Source organism: Aulonocara sp. 'chitande type north' Nkhata Bay, linkage group LG7, assembly GCF_057382095.1.
Source record: "Aulonocara sp. 'chitande type north' Nkhata Bay isolate Kocher_YH1m ecotype deep benthic linkage group LG7, A_spYH_male_GT1.1, whole genome shotgun sequence".
NCBI classification, from domain to species: Eukaryota; Metazoa; Chordata; class Actinopteri; order Cichliformes; family Cichlidae; genus Aulonocara; species Aulonocara sp. 'chitande type north' Nkhata Bay.
Genome location: NC_141350.1, coordinates 70,082,507 through 70,100,569, shown reverse-complemented (window position 1 = coordinate 70,100,569; position 18,063 = coordinate 70,082,507). Strand labels below are relative to the sequence as shown.

General features: G+C 43.7%; 4 protein-coding genes across 4 annotated transcripts; all 4 read left to right on the top strand.

The window, feature by feature from the left end:
• Positions 1–5: 5 nt before the first annotated feature.
• On the top strand, positions 6–2,977 carry LOC147326905 (uncharacterized; the record flags this gene model as incomplete). The annotated part of the gene is made up of 2 exons (XM_086297809.1): positions 6–82; positions 1,098–2,977. Coding segments are annotated over 2 exons (1,083 nt in total), but the record flags the coding sequence as incomplete, so codon positions are not given.
• On the top strand, positions 2,969–7,737 carry LOC147326904 (uncharacterized). The gene is made up of 2 exons (XM_086302311.1): positions 2,969–5,154; positions 6,170–7,737. The coding sequence occupies exons 1-2, from the start codon at positions 5,063–5,065 to the stop codon at positions 7,173–7,175; spliced, it is 1,098 nt and encodes a 365-aa protein (XP_086158437.1). The 5' UTR covers positions 2,969–5,062; the 3' UTR covers positions 7,176–7,737.
• Positions 7,738–8,041: 304 nt separating this feature from the next.
• LOC147326903 (uncharacterized) lies at positions 8,042–12,810 on the top strand. The gene is made up of 2 exons (XM_086302310.1): positions 8,042–10,227; positions 11,243–12,810. Exons 1-2 carry the CDS (start codon positions 10,136–10,138, stop codon positions 12,246–12,248), a joined length of 1,098 nt encoding a protein of 365 aa, XP_086158436.1. The 5' UTR covers positions 8,042–10,135; the 3' UTR covers positions 12,249–12,810.
• A 304-nt stretch (positions 12,811–13,114) lies between these two features.
• On the top strand, positions 13,115–17,883 carry LOC147326902 (uncharacterized). The gene is made up of 2 exons (XM_086302308.1): positions 13,115–15,300; positions 16,316–17,883. Exons 1-2 carry the CDS (start codon positions 15,209–15,211, stop codon positions 17,319–17,321), a joined length of 1,098 nt encoding a protein of 365 aa, XP_086158434.1. The 5' UTR covers positions 13,115–15,208; the 3' UTR covers positions 17,322–17,883.
• Positions 17,884–18,063: the final 180 nt, after the last annotated feature.

Sequence of the window (18,063 nt, the reverse complement as noted above, 5' to 3'; positions counted from 1 at the left end):
CCACGCCACCAGCGAAGAGCACGGAGGAGGCAGAGATCACTGAGCCTGAATCGAGTGGTCCAACAAACACAAAGAAACTCAGGTGAGCTCCCCACTGACAAATATAAGGTACAAAACAATAACTTTGAAACCTTAGGTGAAAGTTTGTCTGGTGACGGTCTGGCTACGCATGCTGGGGGTCGGGAGGGGACGAGGCATGGGGAGGGATGGGGTCGCCCGTACATGAGACGTGTCAGACAACAAGGAGGACAAGATGCTCCCGCACCAAAGCGTGCACTTGATGCCGACACAAGGAAGAGTGCGAAGAATATATTTAATTTAATACGGACAGTACACCATAAAAGTGTAATTGAAGAAGCACGCGACACGGGCTTATACCCCAGGGGTATGATAAAACAGGTGTCCAGGCTCTCTAGTTTTATAAAACCGGCTGTGCCCACAGAACAAGTTAGGAGGCAACTTGATCAAAACACAGACTCTTGGATGTCTAAAAATTTAGATATTCTTTATGATCATTATGCCACTGTCATTGAATCTTTAAAAGAAACTAGAAAGACTGAGGTGTCATTTCAGGTGGCAAAGACGTGGGCTTTTAAAAGATACGGGACTCGCTTACGTGTTTCTACAATGTCAACAGTTGAAACTCTGCTTAAATCGTCAGGAGAAGAGGGTGGAGGGGGGGCCCGTTCGGAGGCCGGCCACACACGGGAACAGAATACAGTACAGAGGGGGGGAAGATCGGGGGTAATGCCGATTGATCTGAGAGATGATAATGAATTTCCGCCCTTACCTACAGTGGTTAAAAACCAGACTGCTAGCAGCAGTAATATACAAAATGTTTCCTATCAGAAAAACCTATCGTTGGGAAAAAGGAAAACTAGTGTAGAAGAGCTGAATGAGCTTCAGACTGTGAATGCCCGTGCGCCGGCCACCGCGGGAGCTCTCCCGAAGGGGAGAAATGGAGATGGGGGGAAGACGGGAGAGGGTGGGAGTAGGGTGGAGACAACAGCCAGAATTAGATCAAACGTGGTGGTTGATTTAGATGAAACCGATGACATTCTGCCTGCCTCTTTGTGCTCTCCCCCTGTGCGTCCTAGAAATATTGTGCGCTGTGACTTGCCCTTAACGGCCGCGAACAGGTTGACATCTGAGCCTGCCACCCCTTCAGTTTCCTGCTCCACGTCTCGCGCAGGAGACCGGACGAATGGTCCGGACCCTATAATGAAACAACAAAAGCGAGTAAAAATCCAAACCTCTGCTAAAACAGGTGACAAGGTAGTGGGTGAAATGACGATTGAGGCCCTGCAACAGCAGGAGCCGGCGGGAAACCTGAGCAGTGACTCATTGGACCGCACTGATCCCCACTATTATAATATTAAGAGTAATTTTCACCTGAATGAGGAGGATAATGAGAGCGAGGGCTCGGTGGCAGAATTTAAAACCGTGCGGCAAATAAAGCAGAGGGAGTCTCATAGCGGGCGCGGGCTTACGGGAAAGGGAGAGCCGGTCGGGGCGGAGGCGGAGACGAGGGGCGCAGAGGGGGGTTACCATACACCTACGTACCATCGGGCGAGACCTAGTAGGAAATTACAGGATTGGAGAATCAAAGTTGATAAACCGGTAGTTTTCTTGGGGGACTCCAATCTAAATAGAATACCCCCCTTCGAGAATGATCAGATTCAGGTGGAGAGCTACCCGGGTGCGAACTTTTACCATTTCTTCAACCTGTTGGAAATGACGCCGGTGTGTGAAATTGCGGAAATGGTGATCTTGTCTGTAGGCCTTAATAATAAGGATCAGGACCCTCAGAAAACCTCAATTAAACAACTACGAAAGGTGGTGAATGGGGCGAAAGCCGTGTTTCCGAATGCGGACATTTTTGTAGCCCACATTCACTTTTCCAGATCACTATCCAAACTCCAACAGTCAAATCTCACTATGATCAATAACTTCATCAGTACACATTATAATTATTTACCGTGTATACCTCAACAATACTTCCATACCACAGCTGATGGCATTCATTGGACGAGTGAGACGGCTAAAAGTATCTTTGACAGCTGGTGTGAAGGCCTGCGACTCAGCGTGGGTCTTACGATGTAGTATTAGGGGCTAATGTATGTGGGGGGAATTTGGGCCTGTTTGGGAGCGCGCTTGCAGCAACACCGGCATGCCACACGGGCAGATCAGCTGCGCTCCACAGTGGCCACTCACTTCAGGGAACGCACAGAGGAGGCCCTGAGCATCGTGAGCCTACAGGCCAACCCGGGCTGGTCGGTCGGTCAGCGGAGTAGGATGGAGAGAGTTTTGATGTCAGGATGTTATTGTCATCTTTAAATATTTCTTTTGTGGGTGTAGAATTTTTAGTACAATTGGTATTTCTTTGATGTTGTCAATATTAAATATATGCAGTATATGGTTTGGAATAATTAATTAAGACTCCAATGTCTGAGGGAGGGAGAATCCTTAGAATTACAGGTCAGGCTTTGAAAGTATGGTGAGAAATAAAGAAAGCTCAAAAAGAAAAAATGGTCTGGAAACCTGTTGTTTGTTTCATAACATAGAAGTTCTGTGAACAGATCATATTTGTATTTCTAAGCAAAATGTCACCGAAAAAAAAAAAAAAAAAAAAAAAAAAAAAAAAAAAAAAAAAAAAAATACAAAGACTACTTGTCAATATTGAGTATGTTTCCCTGATTGCCATAAGTCCCCATGACAGAACTGCATGGAGGTTGTTTTGAACAGAGTGTAACACTAACAGTGTGAGGTTTCATTATAATTACTAACTGCATGGAAGTGTGATTATTGTTGAAAATGAATAAGAAAATCAAAAACGATAAAAAACCCTTTCTCTTGGAGGTCACATCCCCTCCAGGGAATCATGGGAGAAATATGGCTTTGGGACCTTTTTTAGTACTGGTGACAGTGCTGGAACTTTCAATGAGTCTGCCTTATGGCCTGGGGGGAATAAAGACATTGGGGGATGGTTTTTATGATTGACAACATATGGAAGAAGGTACAAGACGCACCCAAGAAGAAGAGGAGTATGCTGGAGAGAAGGAGAAGAGCGGAGTAAGTGGAGATGGGATGCTTCAGTAATTCCTAGGACCGTGCACCAAAGTTTGAATTAAAAAACATCTAAGCTATAGTTTCCTAATACCTAACTAGCCTGTGCCAGGAATTTGTATCTGACATCCATCCACGATTCCTAAAAGGACCTCTTAGTAAACAGACTGACTACTCCTTGAAACATAAAACAGCATCTCCTTGGGACAAATGGAGATTACTGAGTTTATTGAATTGTTTTTTTTCAAAAAGATCTAATAATCTGAATTTAACAATTTCTTTATTCGTATCTTCATGGTGTATAACATGTGGGATAAGCCTACCCAGGCCACTGGATCCTAAACTTAACCATTTTGCCTTAAAGAAAGAGTCCCTAGAATGTGGATAATTTGGAGGATGGTCTTAACTAGACACATGGCCCTAAACCTAACCACTTTGGCTTGGCAGATATTATTAGAAATGGAGAATTAAAAGGGAAGATGACCCTGCCCAGGCCGCATGACCCTATAATTAACCTCTTGGGGGAAATATTAACAGTTGATAACTGCATTTGGGAAACTTAAACCCTAAGTGGGAAGTTAATATCTAAAAATGCCAAGCATTTGGGTTGAGGTGGCCATGAAATAAGACTTAATTTGTCCTCTTATCTATGTTGAGGCCTCTGCTGACCGACTGACCGTTTACCTGATTTCGTTATAGTGATGTCTTCCCCCCATCATTTACTGGGGAGTATAATGGCTGTCCTAGTGCAATAGGAAAAAGCAGCCTTTCAAGTTGTGGTTTTCGTGGATTGCTTGTTCAATTACTCTTAAAAGCCATTCTTAATATTGGATTCTTATTATTATGGGTTGTCTTACATAGCCTTTTTAGTTTTGGAATGAAGGTGAATATGGGTTGATTGTTTATTTAGTTTTTGCAGATTTTTTTATGTATTTTCTTTTTCCTTTCTTTCCCTGTTTTTCACGTTCCTGCTCCGGATGTTACCCGTTGTCGGGTTCTCCCCCTGGTCCGCGACAGCCCTAAGACTCCCTCCGGACCCCACTCCCTTACCTAGTTTTTTATTATAATTTTCCTTTCCATCCCCATTTGATTATATTTGTCTTAACTTTAGCTTTGTTCTTTTTCATCCCTCTTGCTTTTCAGAGATATTTTTTTGTGTTCACCTTCTTTCTTAAAAAATAAGGTCTTTTTTTATATATGTATACATATATTTTATTAAACTATCCTCAGCAGGAGGATGTGTCAATTATAAAAATTATTAATAATAATTTTATGGCTTTGAATTGTATTGTCATGGGTTTTGTTTTTATATTTTTTTACATTTTTCTATGGTTAATTTTATCCTTTTTTTTATCAATTTCATATGATATTTTAAATGGGTTTTTTTATTTTCATTTTTTATCTTGTTGTTGTTTTTTTAGAGAGAGGCCTGGACACCTTTTATTATTGGGGAGGGATTTGGTGACATGAAACCCATGTGACCTATGATTACCAATCCTGGGAGGGGCCCAGGACTTGGGCATCTCCCAGGAAATGTGTTTAAATGCCTCGCTCCTTCCGGACACCTAGTAGCATGTATCCCTCTGAAGAAGCGGTAACTCCGCGAAACGTCAGGGACGCTAGACCAAACTTATTGGAAGAAAGGCGACTTTTTTTAGCCCTTCCAGAGATGGGCGACAAGTAACTTTGTTTAGCCCAGTCACATGAAAGACTATTTTAATCGACAAACTTTTTACAACTGTAAAGTGGGGAGTTTTTATTCACCTGTAGCAAAGTGACCGTGAACTCTAAACGGGTAGTGAGAGGTGGCGTTGGATCTGAGCGAGGCATCGGTTTGTGCACCTAAACCCTCTTGTCTTTTGAGTCTTCACCGACCAACAGACACTGACGCGGGGACGCCCGTGGTCGGTGGGACTACCATATTTTTCGGGTCCAGGATGGAGGCACACCGGTCGGAAACGCCACGACTGCCAGAAAACGACATGCAGGATGGCGGATGGACGTTTCCACGCCACCAGCGAAGAGCACGGAGGAGGCAGAGATCACTGAGCCTGAATCGAGTGGTCCAACAAACACAAAGAAACTCAGGTGAGCTCCCCACTGACAAATATAAGGTACAAAACAATAACTTTGAAACCTTAGGTGAAAGTTTGTCTGGTGACGGTCTGGCTACGCATGCTGGGGGTCGGGAGGGGACGAGGCATGGGGAGGGATGGGGTCGCCCGTACATGAGACGTGTCAGACAACAAGGAGGACAAGATGCTCCCGCACCAAAGCGTGCACTTGATGCCGACACAAGGAAGAGTGCGAAGAATATATTTAATTTAATACGGACAGTACACCATAAAAGTGTAATTGAAGAAGCACGCGACACGGGCTTATACCCCAGGGGTATGATAAAACAGGTGTCCAGGCTCTCTAGTTTTATAAAACCGGCTGTGCCCACAGAACAAGTTAGGAGGCAACTTGATCAAAACACAGACTCTTGGATGTCTAAAAATTTAGATATTCTTTATGATCATTATGCCACTGTCATTGAATCTTTAAAAGAAACTAGAAAGACTGAGGTGTCATTTCAGGTGGCAAAGACGTGGGCTTTTAAAAGATACGGGACTCGCTTACGTGTTTCTACAATGTCAACAGTTGAAACTCTGCTTAAATCGTCAGGAGAAGAGGGTGGAGGGGGGGCCCGTTCGGAGGCCGGCCACACACGGGAACAGAATACAGTACAGAGGGGGGGAAGATCGGGGGTAATGCCGATTGATCTGAGAGATGATAATGAATTTCCGCCCTTACCTACAGTGGTTAAAAACCAGACTGCTAGCAGCAGTAATATACAAAATGTTTCCTATCAGAAAAACCTATCGTTGGGAAAAAGGAAAACTAGTGTAGAAGAGCTGAATGAGCTTCAGACTGTGAATGCCCGTGCGCCGGCCACCGCGGGAGCTCTCCCGAAGGGGAGAAATGGAGATGGGGGGAAGACGGGAGAGGGTGGGAGTAGGGTGGAGACAACAGCCAGAATTAGATCAAACGTGGTGGTTGATTTAGATGAAACCGATGACATTCTGCCTGCCTCTTTGTGCTCTCCCCCTGTGCGTCCTAGAAATATTGTGCGCTGTGACTTGCCCTTAACGGCCGCGAACAGGTTGACATCTGAGCCTGCCACCCCTTCAGTTTCCTGCTCCACGTCTCGCGCAGGAGACCGGACGAATGGTCCGGACCCTATAATGAAACAACAAAAGCGAGTAAAAATCCAAACCTCTGCTAAAACAGGTGACAAGGTAGTGGGTGAAATGACGATTGAGGCCCTGCAACAGCAGGAGCCGGCGGGAAACCTGAGCAGTGACTCATTGGACCGCACTGATCCCCACTATTATAATATTAAGAGTAATTTTCACCTGAATGAGGAGGATAATGAGAGCGAGGGCTCGGTGGCAGAATTTAAAACCGTGCGGCAAATAAAGCAGAGGGAGTCTCATAGCGGGCGCGGGCTTACGGGAAAGGGAGAGCCGGTCGGGGCGGAGGCGGAGACGAGGGGCGCAGAGGGGGGTTACCATACACCTACGTACCATCGGGCGAGACCTAGTAGGAAATTACAGGATTGGAGAATCAAAGTTGATAAACCGGTAGTTTTCTTGGGGGACTCCAATCTAAATAGAATACCCCCCTTCGAGAATGATCAGATTCAGGTGGAGAGCTACCCGGGTGCGAACTTTTACCATTTCTTCAACCTGTTGGAAATGACGCCGGTGTGTGAAATTGCGGAAATGGTGATCTTGTCTGTAGGCCTTAATAATAAGGATCAGGACCCTCAGAAAACCTCAATTAAACAACTACGAAAGGTGGTGAATGGGGCGAAAGCCGTGTTTCCGAATGCGGACATTTTTGTAGCCCACATTCACTTTTCCAGATCACTATCCAAACTCCAACAGTCAAATCTCACTATGATCAATAACTTCATCAGTACACATTATAATTATTTACCGTGTATACCTCAACAATACTTCCATACCACAGCTGATGGCATTCATTGGACGAGTGAGACGGCTAAAAGTATCTTTGACAGCTGGTGTGAAGGCCTGCGACTCAGCGTGGGTCTTACGATGTAGTATTAGGGGCTAATGTATGTGGGGGGAATTTGGGCCTGTTTGGGAGCGCGCTTGCAGCAACACCGGCATGCCACACGGGCAGATCAGCTGCGCTCCACAGTGGCCACTCACTTCAGGGAACGCACAGAGGAGGCCCTGAGCATCGTGAGCCTACAGGCCAACCCGGGCTGGTCGGTCGGTCAGCGGAGTAGGATGGAGAGAGTTTTGATGTCAGGATGTTATTGTCATCTTTAAATATTTCTTTTGTGGGTGTAGAATTTTTAGTACAATTGGTATTTCTTTGATGTTGTCAATATTAAATATATGCAGTATATGGTTTGGAATAATTAATTAAGACTCCAATGTCTGAGGGAGGGAGAATCCTTAGAATTACAGGTCAGGCTTTGAAAGTATGGTGAGAAATAAAGAAAGCTCAAAAAGAAAAAATGGTCTGGAAACCTGTTGTTTGTTTCATAACATAGAAGTTCTGTGAACAGATCATATTTGTATTTCTAAGCAAAATGTCACCGAAAAAAAAAAAAAAAAAAAAAAAAAAAAAAAAAAAAAAAAAAAAAAATACAAAGACTACTTGTCAATATTGAGTATGTTTCCCTGATTGCCATAAGTCCCCATGACAGAACTGCATGGAGGTTGTTTTGAACAGAGTGTAACACTAACAGTGTGAGGTTTCATTATAATTACTAACTGCATGGAAGTGTGATTATTGTTGAAAATGAATAAGAAAATCAAAAACGATAAAAAACCCTTTCTCTTGGAGGTCACATCCCCTCCAGGGAATCATGGGAGAAATATGGCTTTGGGACCTTTTTTAGTACTGGTGACAGTGCTGGAACTTTCAATGAGTCTGCCTTATGGCCTGGGGGGAATAAAGACATTGGGGGATGGTTTTTATGATTGACAACATATGGAAGAAGGTACAAGACGCACCCAAGAAGAAGAGGAGTATGCTGGAGAGAAGGAGAAGAGCGGAGTAAGTGGAGATGGGATGCTTCAGTAATTCCTAGGACCGTGCACCAAAGTTTGAATTAAAAAACATCTAAGCTATAGTTTCCTAATACCTAACTAGCCTGTGCCAGGAATTTGTATCTGACATCCATCCACGATTCCTAAAAGGACCTCTTAGTAAACAGACTGACTACTCCTTGAAACATAAAACAGCATCTCCTTGGGACAAATGGAGATTACTGAGTTTATTGAATTGTTTTTTTTCAAAAAGATCTAATAATCTGAATTTAACAATTTCTTTATTCGTATCTTCATGGTGTATAACATGTGGGATAAGCCTACCCAGGCCACTGGATCCTAAACTTAACCATTTTGCCTTAAAGAAAGAGTCCCTAGAATGTGGATAATTTGGAGGATGGTCTTAACTAGACACATGGCCCTAAACCTAACCACTTTGGCTTGGCAGATATTATTAGAAATGGAGAATTAAAAGGGAAGATGACCCTGCCCAGGCCGCATGACCCTATAATTAACCTCTTGGGGGAAATATTAACAGTTGATAACTGCATTTGGGAAACTTAAACCCTAAGTGGGAAGTTAATATCTAAAAATGCCAAGCATTTGGGTTGAGGTGGCCATGAAATAAGACTTAATTTGTCCTCTTATCTATGTTGAGGCCTCTGCTGACCGACTGACCGTTTACCTGATTTCGTTATAGTGATGTCTTCCCCCCATCATTTACTGGGGAGTATAATGGCTGTCCTAGTGCAATAGGAAAAAGCAGCCTTTCAAGTTGTGGTTTTCGTGGATTGCTTGTTCAATTACTCTTAAAAGCCATTCTTAATATTGGATTCTTATTATTATGGGTTGTCTTACATAGCCTTTTTAGTTTTGGAATGAAGGTGAATATGGGTTGATTGTTTATTTAGTTTTTGCAGATTTTTTTATGTATTTTCTTTTTCCTTTCTTTCCCTGTTTTTCACGTTCCTGCTCCGGATGTTACCCGTTGTCGGGTTCTCCCCCTGGTCCGCGACAGCCCTAAGACTCCCTCCGGACCCCACTCCCTTACCTAGTTTTTTATTATAATTTTCCTTTCCATCCCCATTTGATTATATTTGTCTTAACTTTAGCTTTGTTCTTTTTCATCCCTCTTGCTTTTCAGAGATATTTTTTTGTGTTCACCTTCTTTCTTAAAAAATAAGGTCTTTTTTTATATATGTATACATATATTTTATTAAACTATCCTCAGCAGGAGGATGTGTCAATTATAAAAATTATTAATAATAATTTTATGGCTTTGAATTGTATTGTCATGGGTTTTGTTTTTATATTTTTTTACATTTTTCTATGGTTAATTTTATCCTTTTTTTTATCAATTTCATATGATATTTTAAATGGGTTTTTTTATTTTCATTTTTTATCTTGTTGTTGTTTTTTTAGAGAGAGGCCTGGACACCTTTTATTATTGGGGAGGGATTTGGTGACATGAAACCCATGTGACCTATGATTACCAATCCTGGGAGGGGCCCAGGACTTGGGCATCTCCCAGGAAATGTGTTTAAATGCCTCGCTCCTTCCGGACACCTAGTAGCATGTATCCCTCTGAAGAAGCGGTAACTCCGCGAAACGTCAGGGACGCTAGACCAAACTTATTGGAAGAAAGGCGACTTTTTTTAGCCCTTCCAGAGATGGGCGACAAGTAACTTTGTTTAGCCCAGTCACATGAAAGACTATTTTAATCGACAAACTTTTTACAACTGTAAAGTGGGGAGTTTTTATTCACCTGTAGCAAAGTGACCGTGAACTCTAAACGGGTAGTGAGAGGTGGCGTTGGATCTGAGCGAGGCATCGGTTTGTGCACCTAAACCCTCTTGTCTTTTGAGTCTTCACCGACCAACAGACACTGACGCGGGGACGCCCGTGGTCGGTGGGACTACCATATTTTTCGGGTCCAGGATGGAGGCACACCGGTCGGAAACGCCACGACTGCCAGAAAACGACATGCAGGATGGCGGATGGACGTTTCCACGCCACCAGCGAAGAGCACGGAGGAGGCAGAGATCACTGAGCCTGAATCGAGTGGTCCAACAAACACAAAGAAACTCAGGTGAGCTCCCCACTGACAAATATAAGGTACAAAACAATAACTTTGAAACCTTAGGTGAAAGTTTGTCTGGTGACGGTCTGGCTACGCATGCTGGGGGTCGGGAGGGGACGAGGCATGGGGAGGGATGGGGTCGCCCGTACATGAGACGTGTCAGACAACAAGGAGGACAAGATGCTCCCGCACCAAAGCGTGCACTTGATGCCGACACAAGGAAGAGTGCGAAGAATATATTTAATTTAATACGGACAGTACACCATAAAAGTGTAATTGAAGAAGCACGCGACACGGGCTTATACCCCAGGGGTATGATAAAACAGGTGTCCAGGCTCTCTAGTTTTATAAAACCGGCTGTGCCCACAGAACAAGTTAGGAGGCAACTTGATCAAAACACAGACTCTTGGATGTCTAAAAATTTAGATATTCTTTATGATCATTATGCCACTGTCATTGAATCTTTAAAAGAAACTAGAAAGACTGAGGTGTCATTTCAGGTGGCAAAGACGTGGGCTTTTAAAAGATACGGGACTCGCTTACGTGTTTCTACAATGTCAACAGTTGAAACTCTGCTTAAATCGTCAGGAGAAGAGGGTGGAGGGGGGGCCCGTTCGGAGGCCGGCCACACACGGGAACAGAATACAGTACAGAGGGGGGGAAGATCGGGGGTAATGCCGATTGATCTGAGAGATGATAATGAATTTCCGCCCTTACCTACAGTGGTTAAAAACCAGACTGCTAGCAGCAGTAATATACAAAATGTTTCCTATCAGAAAAACCTATCGTTGGGAAAAAGGAAAACTAGTGTAGAAGAGCTGAATGAGCTTCAGACTGTGAATGCCCGTGCGCCGGCCACCGCGGGAGCTCTCCCGAAGGGGAGAAATGGAGATGGGGGGAAGACGGGAGAGGGTGGGAGTAGGGTGGAGACAACAGCCAGAATTAGATCAAACGTGGTGGTTGATTTAGATGAAACCGATGACATTCTGCCTGCCTCTTTGTGCTCTCCCCCTGTGCGTCCTAGAAATATTGTGCGCTGTGACTTGCCCTTAACGGCCGCGAACAGGTTGACATCTGAGCCTGCCACCCCTTCAGTTTCCTGCTCCACGTCTCGCGCAGGAGACCGGACGAATGGTCCGGACCCTATAATGAAACAACAAAAGCGAGTAAAAATCCAAACCTCTGCTAAAACAGGTGACAAGGTAGTGGGTGAAATGACGATTGAGGCCCTGCAACAGCAGGAGCCGGCGGGAAACCTGAGCAGTGACTCATTGGACCGCACTGATCCCCACTATTATAATATTAAGAGTAATTTTCACCTGAATGAGGAGGATAATGAGAGCGAGGGCTCGGTGGCAGAATTTAAAACCGTGCGGCAAATAAAGCAGAGGGAGTCTCATAGCGGGCGCGGGCTTACGGGAAAGGGAGAGCCGGTCGGGGCGGAGGCGGAGACGAGGGGCGCAGAGGGGGGTTACCATACACCTACGTACCATCGGGCGAGACCTAGTAGGAAATTACAGGATTGGAGAATCAAAGTTGATAAACCGGTAGTTTTCTTGGGGGACTCCAATCTAAATAGAATACCCCCCTTCGAGAATGATCAGATTCAGGTGGAGAGCTACCCGGGTGCGAACTTTTACCATTTCTTCAACCTGTTGGAAATGACGCCGGTGTGTGAAATTGCGGAAATGGTGATCTTGTCTGTAGGCCTTAATAATAAGGATCAGGACCCTCAGAAAACCTCAATTAAACAACTACGAAAGGTGGTGAATGGGGCGAAAGCCGTGTTTCCGAATGCGGACATTTTTGTAGCCCACATTCACTTTTCCAGATCACTATCCAAACTCCAACAGTCAAATCTCACTATGATCAATAACTTCATCAGTACACATTATAATTATTTACCGTGTATACCTCAACAATACTTCCATACCACAGCTGATGGCATTCATTGGACGAGTGAGACGGCTAAAAGTATCTTTGACAGCTGGTGTGAAGGCCTGCGACTCAGCGTGGGTCTTACGATGTAGTATTAGGGGCTAATGTATGTGGGGGGAATTTGGGCCTGTTTGGGAGCGCGCTTGCAGCAACACCGGCATGCCACACGGGCAGATCAGCTGCGCTCCACAGTGGCCACTCACTTCAGGGAACGCACAGAGGAGGCCCTGAGCATCGTGAGCCTACAGGCCAACCCGGGCTGGTCGGTCGGTCAGCGGAGTAGGATGGAGAGAGTTTTGATGTCAGGATGTTATTGTCATCTTTAAATATTTCTTTTGTGGGTGTAGAATTTTTAGTACAATTGGTATTTCTTTGATGTTGTCAATATTAAATATATGCAGTATATGGTTTGGAATAATTAATTAAGACTCCAATGTCTGAGGGAGGGAGAATCCTTAGAATTACAGGTCAGGCTTTGAAAGTATGGTGAGAAATAAAGAAAGCTCAAAAAGAAAAAATGGTCTGGAAACCTGTTGTTTGTTTCATAACATAGAAGTTCTGTGAACAGATCATATTTGTATTTCTAAGCAAAATGTCACCGAAAAAAAAAAAAAAAAAAAAAAAAAAAAAAAAAAAAAAAAAAAAAAATACAAAGACTACTTGTCAATATTGAGTATGTTTCCCTGATTGCCATAAGTCCCCATGACAGAACTGCATGGAGGTTGTTTTGAACAGAGTGTAACACTAACAGTGTGAGGTTTCATTATAATTACTAACTGCATGGAAGTGTGATTATTGTTGAAAATGAATAAGAAAATCAAAAACGATAAAAAACCCTTTCTCTTGGAGGTCACATCCCCTCCAGGGAATCATGGGAGAAATATGGCTTTGGGACCTTTTTTAGTACTGGTGACAGTGCTGGAACTTTCAATGAGTCTGCCTTATGGCCTGGGGGGAATAAAGACATTGGGGGATGGTTTTTATGATTGACAACATATGGAAGAAGGTACAAGACGCACCCAAGAAGAAGAGGAGTATGCTGGAGAGAAGGAGAAGAGCGGAGTAAGTGGAGATGGGATGCTTCAGTAATTCCTAGGACCGTGCACCAAAGTTTGAATTAAAAAACATCTAAGCTATAGTTTCCTAATACCTAACTAGCCTGTGCCAGGAATTTGTATCTGACATCCATCCACGATTCCTAAAAGGACCTCTTAGTAAACAGACTGACTACTCCTTGAAACATAAAACAGCATCTCCTTGGGACAAATGGAGATTACTGAGTTTATTGAATTGTTTTTTTTCAAAAAGATCTAATAATCTGAATTTAACAATTTCTTTATTCGTATCTTCATGGTGTATAACATGTGGGATAAGCCTACCCAGGCCACTGGATCCTAAACTTAACCATTTTGCCTTAAAGAAAGAGTCCCTAGAATGTGGATAATTTGGAGGATGGTCTTAACTAGACACATGGCCCTAAACCTAACCACTTTGGCTTGGCAGATATTATTAGAAATGGAGAATTAAAAGGGAAGATGACCCTGCCCAGGCCGCATGACCCTATAATTAACCTCTTGGGGGAAATATTAACAGTTGATAACTGCATTTGGGAAACTTAAACCCTAAGTGGGAAGTTAATATCTAAAAATGCCAAGCATTTGGGTTGAGGTGGCCATGAAATAAGACTTAATTTGTCCTCTTATCTATGTTGAGGCCTCTGCTGACCGACTGACCGTTTACCTGATTTCGTTATAGTGATGTCTTCCCCCCATCATTTACTGGGGAGTATAATGGCTGTCCTAGTGCAATAGGAAAAAGCAGCCTTTCAAGTTGTGGTTTTCGTGGATTGCTTGTTCAATTACTCTTAAAAGCCATTCTTAATATTGGATTCTTATTATTATGGGTTGTCTTACATAGCCTTTTTAGTTTTGGAATGAAGGTGAATATGGGTTGATTGTTTATTTAGTTTTTGCAGATTTTTTTATGTATTTTCTTTTTCCTTTCTTTCCCTGTTTTTCACGTTCCTGCTCCGGATGTTACCCGTTGTCGGGTTCTCCCCCTGGTCCGCGACAGCCCTAAGACTCCCTCCGGACCCCACTCCCTTACCTAGTTTTTTATTATAATTTTCCTTTCCATCCCCATTTGATTATATTTGTCTTAACTTTAGCTTTGTTCTTTTTCATCCCTCTTGCTTTTCAGAGATATTTTTTTGTGTTCACCTTCTTTCTTAAAAAATAAGGTCTTTTTTTATATATGTATACATATATTTTATTAAACTATCCTCAGCAGGAGGATGTGTCAATTATAAAAATTATTAATAATAATTTTATGGCTTTGAATTGTATTGTCATGGGTTTTGTTTTTATATTTTTTTACATTTTTCTATGGTTAATTTTATCCTTTTTTTTATCAATTTCATATGATATTTTAAATGGGTTTTTTTATTTTCATTTTTTATCTTGTTGTTGTTTTTTTAGAGAGAGGCCTGGACACCTTTTATTATTGGGGAGGGATTTGGTGACATGAAACCCATGTGACCTATGATTACCAATCCTGGGAGGGGCCCAGGACTTGGGCATCTCCCAGGAAATGTGTTTAAATGCCTCGCTCCTTCCGGACACCTAGTAGCATGTATCCCTCTGAAGAAGCGGTAACTCCGCGAAACGTCAGGGACGCTAGACCAAACTTATTGGAAGAAAGGCGACTTTTTTTAGCCCTTCCAGAGATGGGCGACAAGTAACTTTGTTTAGCCCAGTCACATGAAAGACTATTTTAATCGACAAACTTTTTACAACTGTAAAGTGGGGAGTTTTTATTCACCTGTAGCAAAGTGACCGTGAACTCTAAACGGGTAGTGAGAGGTGGCGTTGGATCTGAGCGAGGCATCGGTTTGTGCACCTAAACCCTCTTGTCTTTTGAGTCTTCACCGACCAACAGACACTGACGCGGGGACGCCCGTGGTCGGTGGGACTACCATATTTTTCGGGTCCAGGATGGAGGCACACCGGTCGGAAACGCCACGACTGCCAGAAAACGACATGCAGGATGGCGGATGGACGTTTCCACGCCACCAGCGAAGAGCACGGAGGAGGCAGAGATCACTGAGCCTGAATCGAGTGGTCCAACAAACACAAAGAAACTCAGGTGAGCTCCCCACTGACAAATATAAGGTACAAAACAATAACTTTGAAACCTTAGGTGAAAGTTTGTCTGGTGACGGTCTGGCTACGCATGCTGGGGGTCGGGAGGGGACGAGGCATGGGGAGGGATGGGGTCGCCCGTACATGAGACGTGTCAGACAACAAGGAGGACAAGATGCTCCCGCACCAAAGCGTGCACTTGATGCCGACACAAGGAAGAGTGCGAAGAATATATTTAATTTAATACGGACAGTACACCATAAAAGTGTAATTGAAGAAGCACGCGACACGGGCTTATACCCCAGGGGTATGATAAAACAGGTGTCCAGGCTCTCTAGTTTTATAAAACCGGCTGTGCCCACAGAACAAGTTAGGAGGCAACTTGATCAAAACACAGACTCTTGGATGTCTAAAAATTTAGATATTCTTTATGATCATTATGCCACTGTCATTGAATCTTTAAAAGAAACTAGAAAGACTGAGGTGTCATTTCAGGTGGCAAAGACGTGGGCTTTTAAAAGATACGGGACTCGCTTACGTGTTTCTACAATGTCAACAGTTGAAACTCTGCTTAAATCGTCAGGAGAAGAGGGTGGAGGGGGGGCCCGTTCGGAGGCCGGCCACACACGGGAACAGAATACAGTACAGAGGGGGGGAAGATCGGGGGTAATGCCGATTGATCTGAGAGATGATAATGAATTTCCGCCCTTACCTACAGTGGTTAAAAACCAGACTGCTAGCAGCAGTAATATACAAAATGTTTCCTATCAGAAAAACCTATCGTTGGGAAAAAGGAAAACTAGTGTAGAAGAGCTGAATGAGCTTCAGACTGTGAATGCCCGTGCGCCGGCCACCGCGGGAGCTCTCCCGAAGGGGAGAAATGGAGATGGGGGGAAGACGGGAGAGGGTGGGAGTAGGGTGGAGACAACAGCCAGAATTAGATCAAACGTGGTGGTTGATTTAGATGAAACCGATGACATTCTGCCTGCCTCTTTGTGCTCTCCCCCTGTGCGTCCTAGAAATATTGTGCGCTGTGACTTGCCCTTAACGGCCGCGAACAGGTTGACATCTGAGCCTGCCACCCCTTCAGTTTCCTGCTCCACGTCTCGCGCAGGAGACCGGACGAATGGTCCGGACCCTATAATGAAACAACAAAAGCGAGTAAAAATCCAAACCTCTGCTAAAACAGGTGACAAGGTAGTGGGTGAAATGACGATTGAGGCCCTGCAACAGCAGGAGCCGGCGGGAAACCTGAGCAGTGACTCATTGGACCGCACTGATCCCCACTATTATAATATTAAGAGTAATTTTCACCTGAATGAGGAGGATAATGAGAGCGAGGGCTCGGTGGCAGAATTTAAAACCGTGCGGCAAATAAAGCAGAGGGAGTCTCATAGCGGGCGCGGGCTTACGGGAAAGGGAGAGCCGGTCGGGGCGGAGGCGGAGACGAGGGGCGCAGAGGGGGGTTACCATACACCTACGTACCATCGGGCGAGACCTAGTAGGAAATTACAGGATTGGAGAATCAAAGTTGATAAACCGGTAGTTTTCTTGGGGGACTCCAATCTAAATAGAATACCCCCCTTCGAGAATGATCAGATTCAGGTGGAGAGCTACCCGGGTGCGAACTTTTACCATTTCTTCAACCTGTTGGAAATGACGCCGGTGTGTGAAATTGCGGAAATGGTGATCTTGTCTGTAGGCCTTAATAATAAGGATCAGGACCCTCAGAAAACCTCAATTAAACAACTACGAAAGGTGGTGAATGGGGCGAAAGCCGTGTTTCCGAATGCGGACATTTTTGTAGCCCACATTCACTTTTCCAGATCACTATCCAAACTCCAACAGTCAAATCTCACTATGATCAATAACTTCATCAGTACACATTATAATTATTTACCGTGTATACCTCAACAATACTTCCATACCACAGCTGATGGCATTCATTGGACGAGTGAGACGGCTAAAAGTATCTTTGACAGCTGGTGTGAAGGCCTGCGACTCAGCGTGGGTCTTACGATGTAGTATTAGGGGCTAATGTATGTGGGGGGAATTTGGGCCTGTTTGGGAGCGCGCTTGCAGCAACACCGGCATGCCACACGGGCAGATCAGCTGCGCTCCACAGTGGCCACTCACTTCAGGGAACGCACAGAGGAGGCCCTGAGCATCGTGAGCCTACAGGCCAACCCGGGCTGGTCGGTCGGTCAGCGGAGTAGGATGGAGAGAGTTTTGATGTCAGGATGTTATTGTCATCTTTAAATATTTCTTTTGTGGGTGTAGAATTTTTAGTACAATTGGTATTTCTTTGATGTTGTCAATATTAAATATATGCAGTATATGGTTTGGAATAATTAATTAAGACTCCAATGTCTGAGGGAGGGAGAATCCTTAGAATTACAGGTCAGGCTTTGAAAGTATGGTGAGAAATAAAGAAAGCTCAAAAAGAAAAAATGGTCTGGAAACCTGTTGTTTGTTTCATAACATAGAAGTTCTGTGAACAGATCATATTTGTATTTCTAAGCAAAATGTCACCGAAAAAAAAAAAAAAAAAAAAAAAAAAAAAAAAAAAAAAAAAAAAAAATACAAAGACTACTTGTCAATATTGAGTATGTTTCCCTGATTGCCATAAGTCCCCATGACAGAACTGCATGGAGGTTGTTTTGAACAGAGTGTAACACTAACAGTGTGAGGTTTCATTATAATTACTAACTGCATGGAAGTGTGATTATTGTTGAAAATGAATAAGAAAATCAAAAACGATAAAAAA